At 40.1% G+C, this 16,699-nt stretch overlaps 1 protein-coding gene and 1 long non-coding RNA gene across 3 annotated transcripts; one reads left to right on the plus strand and one right to left on the minus strand.

Annotated features, from left to right (window-relative positions):
• Positions 1-911: 911 nt before the first annotated feature.
• On the minus strand, positions 912-3,966 carry LOC143302579 (uncharacterized). Its single transcript, XR_013058184.1, has 2 exons — positions 3,822-3,966; positions 912-3,739 (listed from the first exon to the last, which is right to left on the minus strand). It is a non-coding gene; the product is annotated as an uncharacterized LOC143302579 (long non-coding RNA).
• fw (CUB and Sushi multiple domains furrowed) lies at positions 1,666-16,163 on the plus strand. 2 transcript variants are annotated; one of them, XM_076617716.1, is made up of 22 exons: positions 1,666-2,561; positions 7,974-8,091; positions 9,172-9,227; positions 10,033-10,242; positions 10,468-10,563; positions 10,635-10,757; positions 10,845-11,008; positions 11,117-11,243; positions 11,796-11,945; positions 12,136-12,312; positions 12,434-12,613; positions 12,698-12,816; positions 13,063-13,297; positions 13,393-13,566; positions 13,688-13,867; positions 13,951-14,196; positions 14,268-14,447; positions 14,670-14,843; positions 14,938-15,117; positions 15,198-15,306; positions 15,381-15,563; positions 15,646-16,163. In XM_076617716.1, the coding sequence occupies exons 1-22, from the start codon at positions 2,507-2,509 to the stop codon at positions 15,749-15,751; spliced, it is 3,342 nt and encodes a 1,113-aa protein (XP_076473831.1). In that variant the 5' UTR covers positions 1,666-2,506; the 3' UTR covers positions 15,752-16,163. The 2 variants fall into 2 exon arrangements, with proteins under 2 accessions (XP_076473831.1, XP_033183689.1); XM_033327798.2 differs by having other exon boundaries at positions 1,668-2,561; positions 9,169-9,227.
• Positions 16,164-16,699: the final 536 nt, after the last annotated feature.

Consider the following 16,699-nt stretch of genomic DNA (forward strand, 5'->3'; position numbering starts at 1 on the left):
TGTAAAGAAATAGAACAAGTTAATTACTCGATATGCCAATACCTAACAATATGCGAATTGAAATTATATACATATATTAAATGGTTGTTAAGGCAGCATACAATTTTTATAAAGAAAAAGTCGAAGGATTCTCAAGTATTATTTTTCAACGTTCAATCACATCACGTAAGTCTATGTAAACTTTCTTAAATCCTGTTGCTTATTTTCTTACTGATCATCCAAATTATGCATTATGTCTTTCATTTATTTGAGAAATCGAGAGAAGACACGACGCTTGGCGAGGTGAAAGGGGCCCGAGCGTGTGGTGACGTAGACGTTGATAAAAAAAGAAAAGGATAGAGCAATGGGTCAGAAGGAAGGCGAAAGAAGGAAAGGAAGAGGTGAGAAAGGTTGCAAGGAGAGAAGCCGATCGGAGTGGAAACGCGATCGCGCGCGAGGGACATCGTGACTTAGGTGGGGAGGGTGATGTGGTAAGAAGGATAGAAGGGAGGGGTTTAACGGTAAAGTTGGTGTAACAGTGTAATATTATAGCCGTGTTTTTCGATCCTCTTTTCCTTACTACTACCCTGATGTTCGAATGAATACCCTTTTGCGGTCTCCCGATCTTTACACTGGGGTGTTTCTTAATGTATGGGAACTACCGTCGGTGATAAATAATAGAACTTGGAATCTAGGAAACAATGAAATCCATTTAAACGCGTGTCCGAAAGCACCTGCTTTTGGACTCGTAAATTTATCTTACTTCTGAAAGAAGCATTCATTATATGTAAATGACTACTCTAAAATTGGACATAACCGATTGATATTATTTTACTTTCGTTTTCTTAGTTTATGGCACCGTTTACGTTTGCAACAGCATTGCTGTGTGGAGGGAGGAAGGATAAAAAGAGAAAAGTCGAGGGAAGAAAGAATGAATGGTACATTATATGTATATAATGCTTGTACATGTCAATGTAAACATAATTCAGACAATAGAATTAACAGGAAGGTAACTATATTCTATATTCTTGTGAATTTTTTAATTATGTAGTTCTAATTAATGAACAGGAATAATACGTCGAGCATCGTTCGACAATTTGAGGATGAAAAGTAATTATTTACAGTAATTTCAGATTCATTTCATCGCTAGTAATTTCTGTTCGCGGTTTCTCGAAAGGAACGAGTCGTAAGATCGTGGGCAGCTAAGACAGGGTTTGATGATTTCTGGCAACACTTGCCAATTTTGGTAAAGTACGATTTTACCCGAGCAATATTAAAAAATGTCGTTTTACAATCTGATTCGCATATTGACGAAGTTAACTATCACAATATGTTGATCCTACGCGCGTCAGCTACGCACACGGAAGCAATTACTTCTGAATCAAATCGTTACTCTTACGGAACTATCCCACTAACACATAACTTTTATAATCATGCGCAGGTAAAAGTCGTTGTAGCTGCTCGATCATGCGTTGGCTGCTTCACCTTGGAAACGTTATAGATATGAATAAATGTACAAGTACACAGTCCAATAAAAATACATACTTGACAATCGCAGACAAGCCGGTATACCTCTCGATCTTGAAGAATAAGTATCAAAGGTGCACAGTGCACATACAAGAATTATCCATGTAAGATGAACAATTCAAACTTTGTATGACACTTAGGTTTATACTATATGCAAGGTGTGGATCGTAAAGCGAAAAGTTGAGAAGAACATAGTTCCATAGAGCATAGGTTCCTTTACAGTAGTCAGTTGGATGCACGGTACATGCAGCACAGTACACTGTACTTTCATAATGTCGAAGGAGTACAAGAGACTCGAAGCCTCTGGCACTCGACGGACAGCTAGTGAAGGGAACGGATCGTCATACTCGGTCGTCATTCGACCAAACGGTCAGCGAAAATGCCGTCGAAAAGTTGCGTTTAACGGTGTTCGGTTAAACGTGAACTAAATTTGCCGCGAATGAACCGAAGTCGTAGTGTGATCTTCGAATTGTATTCTCCGAACGTAATCGTTTTTCCGCTGATTTCCGCCCCGTATTGGTAACTGAAGAAATGACACTAATACCGAGAATATGAAGAACCGAAAATAAAGTTATGGCCAAATATGGAATACGGCGAATAATTCCGTGCAGTGCGAATAACAGTTAAACAAACTTAACGAAACCATGGAAGAACAATTATTTGATCTGCGGATCGCATACGGTGACTAAAAACCTGCTTATTGAACGGTAAAACAGGAAGAATCTTCTGAGTCACCTTTGAACTATACTTTGGCGCGAGTTCGATAGTAGCGTTGCTGTTTAATTTTTGTGAATTAAAGAACAAGCATATTTTGTTATCGAAACTAGTTTTCATCGGTGCCACGCATCGAACAAAGAAACTTCTTGTGAAAGTTTCCGTGGTGCACGATAAAGTGTTCTCTTGTAGCGTATACTCGTACTTGTGAATGATCGCGACCAAAGTTAGTGCACTTTCGATGTGATCCCGGCTTTTATCCACAGCAGAAAACGATATATCGAGGATGGGACGAGAAATTCTCCTATCCCTTTTGGGAATCCTCGTTGTGGGCGCAGAAGGCAAGTATTTTTAACATAAGTTAATCGATATTATAACATAACTTTTCAGTAACAATTTATGTATAATGGCCAATGTAAAGACTGTTTAATCTGCATGAAGTAACCTTCGATGTTAGTTATTCAAGTAATTTTTAATTTTAATCATTTGGAATCGAACGTTCGTTTCCTTTTGACCGAAAAACACATTTTGCAGTAGGACGTGCGATTCGATGTATCTTGAAGTTCATTGAACCACGAAGAACCGATAAGAAAGGAGCGCTGATCAGCCGTTTCAAAATTTGAAATTCAGCGACTATATGATATTTTCCATCTGTTCTCGAGTTTTGTCCCTGGCACTAAAGAAAGGAATACAAGCGTACAAAACAGGTACCGCCCACTCGATTCTCGTCCACGCGGATTTTCTGGTGTCTCGAGGTCACCCGGTGTATCCGCCTCGTATAAAACGTACAGGTTCCTACCGCGTCGTGTTTTGTTTTCTTGAAACCTTGCGAATTTTTCATACAGGTTTTTAATTACGGCCATCACTTTGCCCACAGATAGTTAACGATAAAAATAGTGTACGGTGCCACCTTGAAACGCTTCGTTCCAACAGCAGATGCGATTCGTAAAATCAGCGGACCATTTAAAAATATTCATCGAACAAGCCGGTCGGAAACAGGACGAATTTGCATTCGTTTTCCTGTCTGGTCAACCCTATGCCAATTCCACGCAATTTCGTATTAAAATTACGCGTTCTCCGCGATCCATTTTTTTATTCTATTCGATTAAATTTAATGTGAACGAGACTGGTCGCGCAACGTAAGAAACAAGACTCGTTGTGGAGGCAGTCAATCGAAGCGAGTTTTGCCTTTTGTAACTCATTCTCCTGGTTGACCTACATGAAACATCTATGTAGCTAGACATTACACCTCTGGTGTGCGCATATTAACGGCTCTATAATATCACTATGCACGACAATTTTTCGAGAACTACTTGTAATATATCATTAGCTCTACAAGAAACACGTGTGCTAACAGCGAGAACTTTTTTAACGTACCGTCTTCTTTCTGTCATTTCATTTTACCGTACGGCACGAGGCACCCAAGACATTTTCGATTCGAATTTGTACTTGAATTAGACGCGGCAAAGGCCTCGTAAATGTTGAGCCGCTCGGTCCGTTTTTCGTCATCGACAAGTACCTAAAACAGAAATATTTTCACGCGAACTTTCATTTGCGCAAACAAAAACGCATAAGAAGGACGTAATCTTTGTCAATCTTACAGACTTCTTCCACTTTCTCGTTTCTTCGCTCTAAGTGTTTCCTCGATAAAAATTTATCCCGATTAAGAATTTTCTTTAGGCGTTCCAAATCTGCGATTAAAACGAGACAAGCTATAAAAACTGTATTAAATTACACGAAGCTGCCTTTCCCATGATTACCTCATAAATAGAATGGTCTACAAATTGATCGGTATAAGTTAATATAAAACGTTGTATAAAGCGAATATACTTAAGAGAGACCAGTTCGCACGATTCTGACCAATCCAATTCGAGAGGCTCGTGGAGATCGTTAGCGATAAAAGTATAGGATAATAGGTCGATCTGCAGGGGAGCGAACCGGTGCACCGCGGTGTGGCTAATGTAGCGCGTTGAAGCTCGTGCTAAGGTGGGGAAGTAAAAGCGTCCTCGAGATTCTAGGCGATCGCTTTTCTTTCGTTCTCGAGAAAGAGGAAGCGTGTCGAACGTGGTGGATTTGCACGATTCTAAGCTGAGACCGACGTAACATTTAGCTGTCGACGATTTAGCTGAACTAAGGCATGCGAAACTCGTGATAACTTGTGCTACCATAAACGCACCTCTCTGGGTGGGGCACCATGCTTCGACGACCAATACAGGTGAAATTTCACGCGACAACGAATTGTTTTCTCTGTCTGGTGATCAACATGCGCGACGCGGACTCTGCATATTTTGATGGTGGCAGCGTCTACGAAACACGATTTTATATTAATTAGTAGAACGTTTTTCGAGGTGTTGTATCAAGCGTTTAAATGTTTTGAATTATTTCAGATTCGCAAGCGTGCGAACGCTGAAACGAGGATAGGAAAGTGTACGGTCTGCGGCGAGGTTTTCATTTCCTGACGTTGCGAGGTGTCGCAAGTCACCGTCGATCGCGATGACACATACGCCACGTGCTCTGCCACCATGCACAGTAGATTAGGAAACTCACGAAAAAGAACTTTCTATCGTTCTGTATCGATAGAAATTGATAGAACGAACAATCCTTTTTTTTTTTACCATGCTATTGGTCGATTGGAAATTAGAGATTTTAAGCGCTATGAATTCCAAGGTGGTCAGCTCACCGTCTGTTCCTCCCAGTGGATCTTTCTTCGTAGAACCGAATAACGATGTTAACCGGTTTCCCGATGCCCTACTGATACCCTCCAGGCAGTTGTAAAATTCGCTCTCAGTATGTGCCGTTTACGTAAACGCGATAACTGGAAACATCTGTTATTACGACCAAGTACTTTTGTCTTTCTTCCTGAGACGCAGCAATATCGATTAAAACATGCGTTAACGATTTCTTTGTATTTCAGATTTCAATTCTAAACGAACAGATTACATTCACGGTGATACGCTTGTTATCTAGCACCAGCTCGAGATTTTACGCAAAATGAAACTTCGAAGAATGATTCGAAGCAAATTCATCTTTCAATAGCCGGCGATCGATCTCTTGCTTTTTTACGAGACACTACTACGTAAACAGCCACGCCTACTTTCCCATTTCCTGACAATCGCTTACGTGCAATATTGTACGAGAACATTTGAAGTATGCAGTTAAAAGCTGCGCTCTTGTTCTTCTACGGCCTACGGACATTGAAAAAAGTGTAGCAAAAGGCTCGTACAACGCCATCCATTTTTCAATAATTTAACAAAGTATGATCTTCATATTTTGGCACCTGCAATAGAAGTGGAGATAGAATGTTGGAACAGAATAGATTCGTTAAGAATCATCATTATTTGCAAGGGAAGGAAAAGTGATCTCGGATGGGAAATGCGTCAAGCTATATTTCTGCGGGTTAGTTAAACCATTTAAAGAAAAGTCAAGAAAAATGGGTAAAGCAAGAACTGTATCGTGACACGCTTCACCGATAGTAGTCTCGATTCGATTCGAAGTAGCTCCACGTCGTACCGTTATTTCGGCTTCAAAGTTTTGTTACCGCGTGACCCAGACCCATGAAGCGATCAACGAATGCCAAAGACCAAGCTAAAGCTAGCAACGTGTTTACACGTATGCACGCAGACAATTAACCGGGAATTCTCGACCTCTTCGTTTCTTCGAGGTCTGAACCGAGCGTCGCTCTTTCGCAGAATTCCTGCGACCCGCAGTTACATTTAGAAAAGAAGATCTGGAAGCTTTCGAAGGTGTGCGCATATTTTTAACGATTTTCCCAAATATTTGGATTCAACACTATCCTAAAAACATCCGAATTTTAACGAGTAATACGCGTACGCGCGTCGATCAATTTCGAAATACCAAAAGTCGATGTATTCGAAATACCAAAAGTTAATTAAAAAGGAATAACGGCCATTCAGAATAAACATTCGATGACTTTTAATATACAGTATTCCTGCGTGACTAATTAAGAAGTTTAGGTTCAAATCTTGGTGAAATGACTGTAATTAGATAGAAAGTGAGGAATGAAAAAAACATTCAACATAGTACGAACTCAACACAGTGTGTTTCAAATCGAAATAATCGTGGACTGTAGCACGCGCGAACGCGTTTGTACTCGCTTTAATTAACTCGTTCGCACGAAACGGTAACTCGGTGTTTCTCGAGAGACACCGAGTTCCCGGCAGTTCGAACCGAATAAAGGAGACAACGCTGGCTTTCACCCGGCCATCGAGTACACACGAAGATTCAAATTTAAATTAACGGATTCCCACAGGCGCTCGATTGAAAAGAATCAACGGCACAAAGGCGAGGAGATCGTAAATTAGAATCGTTAAGATTCTCCATTCGAAGATTTAAGGCCATCTCTCGCGATCAGCCTTGAAATATCACCGGAAACTTATTCCATGAGTCGCACGACTGCGCTTCTTTAATCACTTTTACGATTGTATCGCTCGTATACACGAGCACCGTTCGCGCAGTTTATGTTATTCTCCTTGCTTATTTCCATCCTGACATTTCGCATTTTTATGTCGATGTTGCAACGATCAAACGTCTTATCGACCACGAATATGCGTCTGTTCGTACACAATATGTATATCGTAGGTGTGATTCGATGACCGGAATCTAGTCTTGTCGTTGAACCGGCTAGTTCGAAGTTAGTTCTAACTTCCTCTATCGATACTAGACGCGAAAACATGTAAATTAACTCACAGAGATACTAGACACGAAAACATATAAATTAACTCGCAGACTACGACGAACATTTGTTACAATACTCTTTTAATGGTTTAAGCTTTTTCAAGAGAACGTGGAACAGAGAGATACGTACGTAGATAGCTTTTGTTAACGTATCGAAGTTCTATTCTCAGAGGAATGTTCGTACATGTATGTGCGTTAATTTCCATCGTTAGCTTGCAACCATTGAGTTTTACATCGCAAGAATCCTCAAGCCGCATACGGTCTTGCCGATTCTCATACGCTCGTACCTCGCGTTTCCAACCGTCCATAAGTTTATGGCACTGTGTCTATTTTATGTTCGTCCTACTAATTTTATAACCTTTTGCAGAAGATAGAAAATCTTTTTCCCGGCTCATAGAATTCGAATAATGGGATACGCGTGGGATTTTCATCGTAGTTTCACTTTGCATCACTGTGTCATAGCTATTGTTTGTCATATTTTAAGAGCGAGACATGACGGTCTTATAAACTTGAGCGTTATGCGTCCTTGACATGTTCTTTCGAATTGACAACAGGTATATACTTACATAACGAAAATCACGGCACATTAAATGGAAAGTAAGTCGTATCAATTATTCCGTAATCAGAAATTCCTCTGTCCTATTACCGCGCGGCATTTGAGCCAAAGATATTCGAACAACATATATTCGAAATTTCCTGTTGCTGAAATTTAATTGCTACTGTCCTGATAATGATCGACGTCTCTTTTAATTCTGTCGTACGTAAAGTTCATGGCAAAAGCATGAAAGTTCCGATAATAATCTTCGACAGAATGTTCCTCTCTTTAATAGCCGAAAGTGGTAAGGATTGCAGTTTCACCAAAAGTAATCGTCTTATTTTCCTGAGAAATTAGCTACCTTGCGTCTATCGTAAATAATAGCGTTGAGACTATCAACTTTCTATTTAATATTTGATTTGATGTTAACATCAACACGTTGATCCTTCGAATGATCGACGAATTTATTAAAACTCTACTTTGAAAACGTCACCGCTGAACTATCTAATTTTCTTAAATATAGGATTGAAGTGCGGACATCCGGCTGTACCGATGAATGCCAAGGTGTCACTGTCCGATGAATCCTTAGCAACAGGCACTTTGGCAACGTACACTTGCGACGCCGGATACGAATTGTTCGGGTAAGTGAGGCTTCGCGAGTATTCACATCTCGTGAAATGTTAAGGGGGTGTCCCGAATTACGATGTTCTAGAACAGCGTCTTTTTGTGATTTTTTTTAGAAGGAAAAGAAAGAAACGAAGTTATTGAATTTTGAGGTATGTTTTTGTATATATTTAACGAATGCAAAAAAATTTTTTTAAAGTAAAATAGAGAATTATAACAGATTTCTAAGCCTATTTCATGGGCTGCAGTCTTCAATCGACGGGAAAGATCCACCTCGTAATTCTTGACTGAAACAGAAAACCAAAAAAGGATTAGATTATTATATATTTTTCTTCTGGGTGAACTAAACAACGGCAGAAAAAAATGTGAAATTAAAAATTTTGGCGGGTTTAAAAAGAAATGTGTTTCTTAAAAAAAGAAAATAAACTTTAAGGTGCTATAAGAATTATTTAAGTAAACCTTTGTTTGTTTTTGCTTAGTTCACCCAGAAGAAAAATATATAATAATCTAATCCTTTTTTGGTTTTCTGTTTCAATCAAGAAAACTGCAGCCCATGAAATAGGCTTAGAAATCTGTTATAATTCTTTTACTTTAAAAAAATTTATTTGTATTCGTTAAATATATAATAAAACCATAGCTCAAAATTCAATAACTTCGTTTCTTTCTTTCCCTTCTAAAAAAAAACTCACAAAAAGACGCTGTTTTAGAACATTCTAATTCAGGACACCCTCTTAAAGCAGCGAGCATCGTACTCGAGTAAATTAGAAGAATTTGTTTGAAAAGTAAAGCAAACAGTGCATGGCGAAGGAATCACGGCAAAACGAAATTGGGAAGAAACGAATGCCAGAATGGACGTTACTTTATTCGCATAATATGTACGAATGTGTTCGAGTTACGAGCGAGTGAAACGATCGTTTGTATAGTAAGTACGATATCCGCCGATAGCAACGCTTATTACGGACTTTCTCCGTTTTCTTATAATTTGTATGGTTGACGATATTTGCTCGCGTGTTGGCCTTTTCTTTTCTTGCCGTGCATTGTTTACAAGGAAACGGAGAATTCTGATTTACTTCATTCGACTATTACTCGCTCAGCAGTGGCAGCCTAACATGCAACGCTGGTGGAAAATGGCAAGGGGATCTACCATTCTGCGGTAAGCGTTAGTTTGCTAATCTTATATACAGCTTCGTTCGGGATCTTTCTTATCCAAAATTCTTCACCAAGCGTACCACGTTCGATTACGCGTTTCTCTTGACAACAAGATGGTACGCAGCTTTCTCCTCGATATGTATATCGGCACGGTTTCGCAAAAGAGACGATTGCACTTAGTGATCGACGAAATTCAACTCTTTCCTCTTAAAATGCAGCACGGAGGTATTACTCTGACGAGCGTACGTTAGAAAGCGATTTTTCGTATGCTACGAGGCAGCTTCGTTAAAATGCGTCGACCCTTGGTCCCGATATTGGTCTCGCTTTTTTCATTCGCTGCGACGTTTCACTTTTACTGGCAAAATCCGTTTGAAACGCCGATGGAAAGAAAGTTTGCGCAGCGCGGTAAAACGTGTATCGGCGGAAACGTGTTACGCAACCAGCGATTTATTCGGTGGCAGTTGCCTTAAACTGCGACACCCGGTTAACAGAGTCGCGTGGAAATTATTTTGATCGAGAATGCGGAAAATTCCTAAACCTCAAATATCTACGACTCGGTGAAACTATCTACGACGCCGGATAATCGTTTCTCTTTATTACTAAACGCATCCTGCCGGTAATAGACGTTTTGTTACGCGATTGTAGTTGGTGACATCGTCTCTCGGCTTTGTTCGGTTCCAAGCAGTTTACTCTGCAACGGTTTGCTTCGACCCGCTCGTTTACTCTTTCCCTTCCCTTTTTCTTTAATTCGCTGCTCTCTGTTCGAGTTAGTCACCGTGTCGTGTTTGCTGAAATACGCGTTGTTGCAGGCACGAACGTCGCCTTTCGCAAACCAACCAACCAATCGACCACCGTACGAGGCGGAGACGCCAGCCACGGAAACGACGGCGATTCAAGTACGGAACATGATGGAAAGAGATGCACCGAGACTCAAAGCGAGCCTAGCCCTTGGTGGAAGGTCGACCTTCTCAAGTCGTATTCGGTAAAAGTGGTCAGAGTAACAACCAGAGGTTGCTGCGGTAAATGTCTCCTCTTACTTCTCACATGTTTGCCTTCATTATATATAGAAAGTGGAATAAAGTGGATATCGTTTTGTGAAATTTAAAAACTCGCATTGAAACCTAATACTTTCCTTCTGGAGCAAATAATGTTGTACGCGTGTGCAGAACTTTCTTCGGAGAAATGCTTTTATTCGACCGTCAGACGTCGAATCGAAAATGAGAATAATTCCTCCTTGTGAACAGGTCATCAACCGCTTCAGGATATCGAAATACGCGTTGGTAATAGCAGCGTAGAGCTGCAACGCAATCCCCTGTGCGCCTGGTTCCCTGGCACGATTGGTAAACAGTTGTTTGCTTATTAAAATATACGATCGTAATCGTATTTCTGGTCGATCGCTTAATTCTTACAGAGGAGGGAATCACGAAGACTTTCGTATGCGCCAGAGCCCTGATCGGCCAATATGTGTTTCTGCAGCTGGTCGGCGTCGAGGGAAGCTTGAGTTTGTGCGAGGTGGAAGTGTTTGCTGTTGATGGTAAGCCGAAAGCTGAAAAGTAGGAATTTCTGTCGACAGTCTATCGGGGCAAATTTTTGTACAAAAATTCTACCTGCTTTTCCGTAGAATTCTCAACTGACAGATGCGCTTACACTGGGACGCCAGCTGACGCTGACCTGGCTGCTTTCAATTCCACCTGTTACGAGTTCATCGTGAAAAAGGGTGGCTCCTTTCAAGAGGCCAGAAATTATTGTCGGACAAGAGGCGGTGATCTCGTTCATGGTTTCCAGGTCTCTATAGCAAGCCTCTATAACAAGGGCTCTCTGATATCTTGTTGTTGAATGCGTTCCAATCCTGAACTCCACGTATCTGTAATCTTCGTATATCTTGCGATACAGGGCGCAGCCTCGGTGTATATACTAAACAATCTCGAAAGGCGGAAGGACAAACTGAAGACGCAACTAGTTTGGATAGGTGCTCAGAAGGAACCGCTGATAACGGCGAGAACATGGCGATGGGTTGACGGTGAATATTTTGCTCTTTAGTCTGTTCGATCTGTATCCGAGTCTCGTTTATTCATCGACTGCAGCCAAAACAGATTTTTCCATTCTCACGATTTATCGGCAACAACCATGAGAACCGGGTCGGAGAGGTTGAGCAACCCTGGTTAGATTCGTCGGCACGAACCAATCAATTTGCTTCGCAATTACACGATAATTATAGTTCCGTCGACGAGTTGAATTCGTTAATCCGAAATTCGTCTCTCGACGAGTTATCGTGCTCTACGGAAATCAAAGATCATCTCGACAGGGATTATCGGCGTAATAACACGTGCTAATAAATAGAACGTGAAAGTTACGGCTATGAGGAAATCAACGGAAGTTACACCCGCGAGCGTCTGTTCCAACGTATAATCTCTCTTAATTGTTTGTTGCGTCTGGATCGAACAGACGAAAGGCTTGCTTTAGATGCCGATCTTCCTACGATGAGGTTAAAGACCTTCTTATTTATCTGTTTGGCGAAGCGAGTTTCCTTGAGGCGTGTAAAATATATCGCGTTAATTTCCGCTATTTCTAGGCGAGATTGTGCAAAAACCGTCCTGGGGAAAAGATCAACCAAATAATTATAACGGCGAGCAAAATTGCGTAGTGCTGGACGGTGGTCGTAGCTGGCTGTGGAATGACGTTGGCTGTAACCTTGACTATTTGCATTGGATATGCCAAAGCAGTGAGTAGTAATTGATACGTAGATATACATAAACATATACACATGAGCATGGAAAACTACACAATTAATTCGGTCGAACATTTAAAGGAGAGTACGATGGAAATATGTAATCCATGCACAAGTATTTCGGTTATAAATTGCAATGCATATATAAATAAATAAATAAATATATTTCTATTTATTTATCCAGGGCCACCTACTTGCGGTAGTCCAGAAAAGTTCGAAAACACGACAATTATAGGCACCAAACGAACCATAGGATCAACGATAGAATACGTTTGTCCCGATGGATATATGCTAATAGGATCGAAGAGTAGAACCTGTCAACCAAATGGATTTTGGAGTGGCGAGCCGGCCATGTGCAAATGTAAGTTTAATCGCACGCGTGTCGCTACGCGCGTTGCATAATTGCTCGGATAATAATGATGCAGCTGGTGATCGGTAACCATCTTGCGTATACTCAACGTCATCTTTTAAATGCTTCATAGTTGTCGACTGCGGCCCCCTGCCTGAACTGGAAAACGGCGCGATCACGTTGGTCAATAAAAGAACGACTCACGGAGCGCTTGCTGATTACGCATGTAAAGAAAACTACACGTTGCTCGGTGATGCGAGGCGTAGATGCGGAGACGGCGGTATATGGAGTGGACATCAACCTCAGTGTTTATGTGCGAGATCAATTTTACAGTGATATTATCATAAATCGTAGCCACACATCTACATAATTTAGATTATCGTTTATTATTTTGCAGTTGACTGGTGTCCGGAACCACCTCAAATTAACGGCGGAGTTGTAACAACTACCGGAAAGAGAGCAGGCTCGACAGCCACTTATTCTTGTCAAAATGGCTTCATTCTATTCGGAGATAACGTAAGCAACTTTAAATACAATTTAGACTTTTAACTTTGCGCATAATTTGTCCTACTTGCTTTTCTCTCATTTATTATGCTCGCTGCGTACAACCATTTCGAACGTATATTCTATTACGTATATCTTTCACCGCGATTACAACGCTATTATTTAGAAGATTTGCGAAAGATTTGCGCAAGCTGTTTATTTAAGCGATTACACTGCGAAGAGAATAGAATATTAAACATCGATAATCAATTTCGAAAGGTTCTCACGTGCGACGTCGGCGGTGAATGGTCAGGTAAAGCGCCTCAATGCAGATTCGTCGATTGTGGAGCACCGGCGCAAATTGAGTTCGGTTCCGTGACCCTAATTAATGGCACCACCACGGTTAAGAGTTTGGCCGCGTATACTTGTCTGGAAGATTACTGGTTGGTTGGTGAAGCGAAGCAAGAATGCACCAAAGAAGGGAAATGGAGTCACGACACGCCGTCGTGCGAATGTAAACAAATTAAATCTTTTCTCAAAACGCATACGACATTAAACGATATAAAACGACAGGTAACTTGAGAGTCTCGATTATTTCGATTGATACAGTAATCACCTGCGAAGAACCTGAAGTACCGGCTGGAAGCTACGTCGTCGGATACGATTTAAATGTTCACAGTGGTATTGAATACCATTGCGAAGCAGGATACTTACTTCAAGGAGAAACAAGACATACTTGTGGCAGAGACGGTGAATGGTCGGGAGAAGTACCGACCTGCGAATGTAAGTTTCACCGTTGTTAAATTTGTTAAGAATTCCCTTCAAAGGAATCTCGATTTCTTTGGATTAATTCCGCGACGATAAAAGTCTCTGATGACAATCTCCTCGACTTTCTGTTTCGTAGATGTGGACTGCGGGAAAGTTTTGCCTGTCTTGAATGGTGCTGCAGAATACGTGAATGGGACGACTCATCTCGGAAGCGAAATCACCTACAGTTGCACGAGAAACTATAGGCTAAATGGAGTGTCAAGAAGATACTGCTTAGACAACGGGCAATGGAGCGACGCGACTCCAAAGTGTGAAGGTGCTTGCACGTTTTATTTAAACACAGTTTAAAGTTTATTTCACATTTCAATAAGGATAATGTGTCTTTCCTCTTTCTCGCAGAAATTCGCTGCCCGGAGCCGATTTACGCAGAGCATGGAATTCTTTCTGTGACTGGCAATGATCGAATGTACGGTAGAACTCTAATTCGGACAGGAACTCCGGAGAATTCTAATACCGGTGCGACTTCCTACAAGATCGGTGCACTTGCAAAATATCGTTGTGAGAGAGGGTACAAGGTGGTCGGGGAACCTCTATCCACTTGCGAGGACAACGGAAAATGGAGCGGCGAGGTTCCGCGATGTGTCTGTAAGGAACTTAAAAAATTGTAGCGTTTAAACCGTTGCGAAATATTCGGTTTCAATAAAAACATCTTTCAGATGTCGATTGTGGGAAACCGGAACACATTCAACATGGAAGATATACTTTAACGTCGAACGCTACCTATTATGGAGCTGCTGCTCTTTACGAGTGTGACGGTAACTTTGAATTGGATGGATTTGCTAGGAGACTGTGTCTCGAGAATGGCACCTGGAGCAGCGACACCCCAGTTTGTAAGGGTAATCGTCTAGATTAGAATTTAATTTCAAATTATAAATGCTGTTTTAAAAAAGTCTTATACGAGGTAATTTCTGTATAGTAGAAAATGTGATGCGTGCGATTACGTTATAAGTGTTGATAGTGTTCTTATTGTAAACTGTATCAACGAATGTGATACATATCTTTTGAAATGTTCAGTAAATATTTTTTACGTCACATTCATTTGCACTTTGTACACACAGAAATTAGGTGCAAAGACCCCGAAAAAGAGGGAGTGTTATCCACGCAAGTTTCGACTCACAGCGTAGGTGGAGTGGCTCATTACAGTTGTCCGCGTGGATTCTACATGGAAGGGAACGAAACTAGAATATGCTTGCAGAATGGATCCTGGAGTGGAAGCACGCCAGCCTGTTTTTGTAATTATACATATCGTTTTAATCTTCTTTAAGTACCTTTAAATTAGTCAACTAGAATACATCAGTACATTAAAATACAAATCTGTATTTATAGCGGTCGATTGCAAACATCCGGAACCTATAGAAAATGGTAGAGTGATAGTGGTAAACGGAAGTACTACTTATGGTGGAACCGCAGAATATCACTGTTTACCACAGTACGAAAGAGTGGGGCCGTTTTTAAGAAAATGTTTAGATACTGGTTCATGGAGTGGAGAGGAACCCAAATGCGAATGTAAGAAATACATTCAGAGATATATTGAAAAGAGGAAAAGGGAAATGCATTTTCACTCATAAATATTCGTTATTCGATAGTTATGCCAAATGAGGTAGCTGAAGCACAAGGCGTGGGTACTAGCGTTGGTATTGGAGCTGGAGTTATAATATTTATATTAATTATTCTTGGACTCGTCTATCTAAGACTGTACGTAGAATTTACGAGAACGTTGACGATTAATCTTTAAATAAAAAGTTTGCTAAAATGACGTATCTTTTTAGGAGGAAAGCTACGCCGGTAAAGAACACGGAAAATGTTCAAGCGGCTGAAAGAAAAGAGGACCAAAATGCCGCTGTTATGTCTTATGCCACTCTTAACGATGGCACAACCAACACCATGTACGAAAATGTTCCAGAGGACGGTCTCTACGACAGTCCTTACAGTCTAAGTGGCAGTACATACGGGTGAGTCGAAACAAGTATTTCTTTTAGGAATTTGTCTCGTAGAAAAAAGAAAAGATGATAAATTGTTTTCATTCAATCGAAGGTACGGTACCAATATGAGAAGACATTACGGTAGATCGGGACATTATGAAGCAGAACCAGTTTCAAACAGGAACGGCATTACAATTAATGGAGTATCCGTGCGATAGTTTGAAATACGACAACTAGAACCGAGTGTGTTTCTTAAAGTCAGGTATTATTTATGTACAATGTACAGATAGGAGGATACAAATACGTGAAGCTTTGTTATCTTTATTTATATTATTGTATTCGGCGCATCGCCGATGTATGTAAATAAGTAAAGAGAAGTAACGTGATGATGAAGAAGTGTCTATGAAAAAAATACTTCGATCTTTTCCATACCAATGACGAAAGTGTGTAATATTAACGAACTTTATTACATTACTTCCACGATTCAATTTATGTATGTATTATTATGTATATAGCGTGTTCTCCTAATTTAGAATTACTTGTAAGTTTCAAGCGATGAATTTGTAACATAAATTCGTGTGTTCATTGGTTATGAAAATAAAGAAACCAATGCTCTCTTGTTTTATTTTATATTTTGTTATATCTTTACGGGAAGTACATACCAAAAATATAGTTATGACGTTTTTGTAAATAATTTCAATTCAGATCGATGCGTTTCAGTATCATTATTTATCACATATACTGTAAATATGATTACGAAATGAATGTCAACTACATGTATATATATCGGATTCTTTCATTGCCTTATAAGGTAATGATTTCACCGTCAACGATTTACTCCAACTAAGGTACCTGTAATGGCGTATCCTTTCGAGGATAAAGCAACGTTTTTAGTACACGCTATTAATTTATTACGTCGGTTCTACAAAATATTTAAATAAATTCGACCGTTTTCAAAACAATATCAAATAACACCCATTGTAATTTGCGAAGGTAAAAATTAAGAATGATTATTATTCTTGTAATAGGAATTTTTATGTGTGGAATTTGAAATAATTATATTCATTGCACTAACGGATTTTAAATATCGAAGAAAAATTCGGTCATCGTAATTCTCTTTCTTTTTTCGTTGCATGTGGCCTAATTTTTGGATGTCTAGAAAAGGC

The sequence above is a fragment of the Bombus vancouverensis genome, chromosome 1 (assembly GCF_051014615.1).
Source record: "Bombus vancouverensis nearcticus chromosome 1, iyBomVanc1_principal, whole genome shotgun sequence".
Taxonomy (NCBI): domain Eukaryota; kingdom Metazoa; phylum Arthropoda; class Insecta; order Hymenoptera; family Apidae; genus Bombus; species Bombus vancouverensis.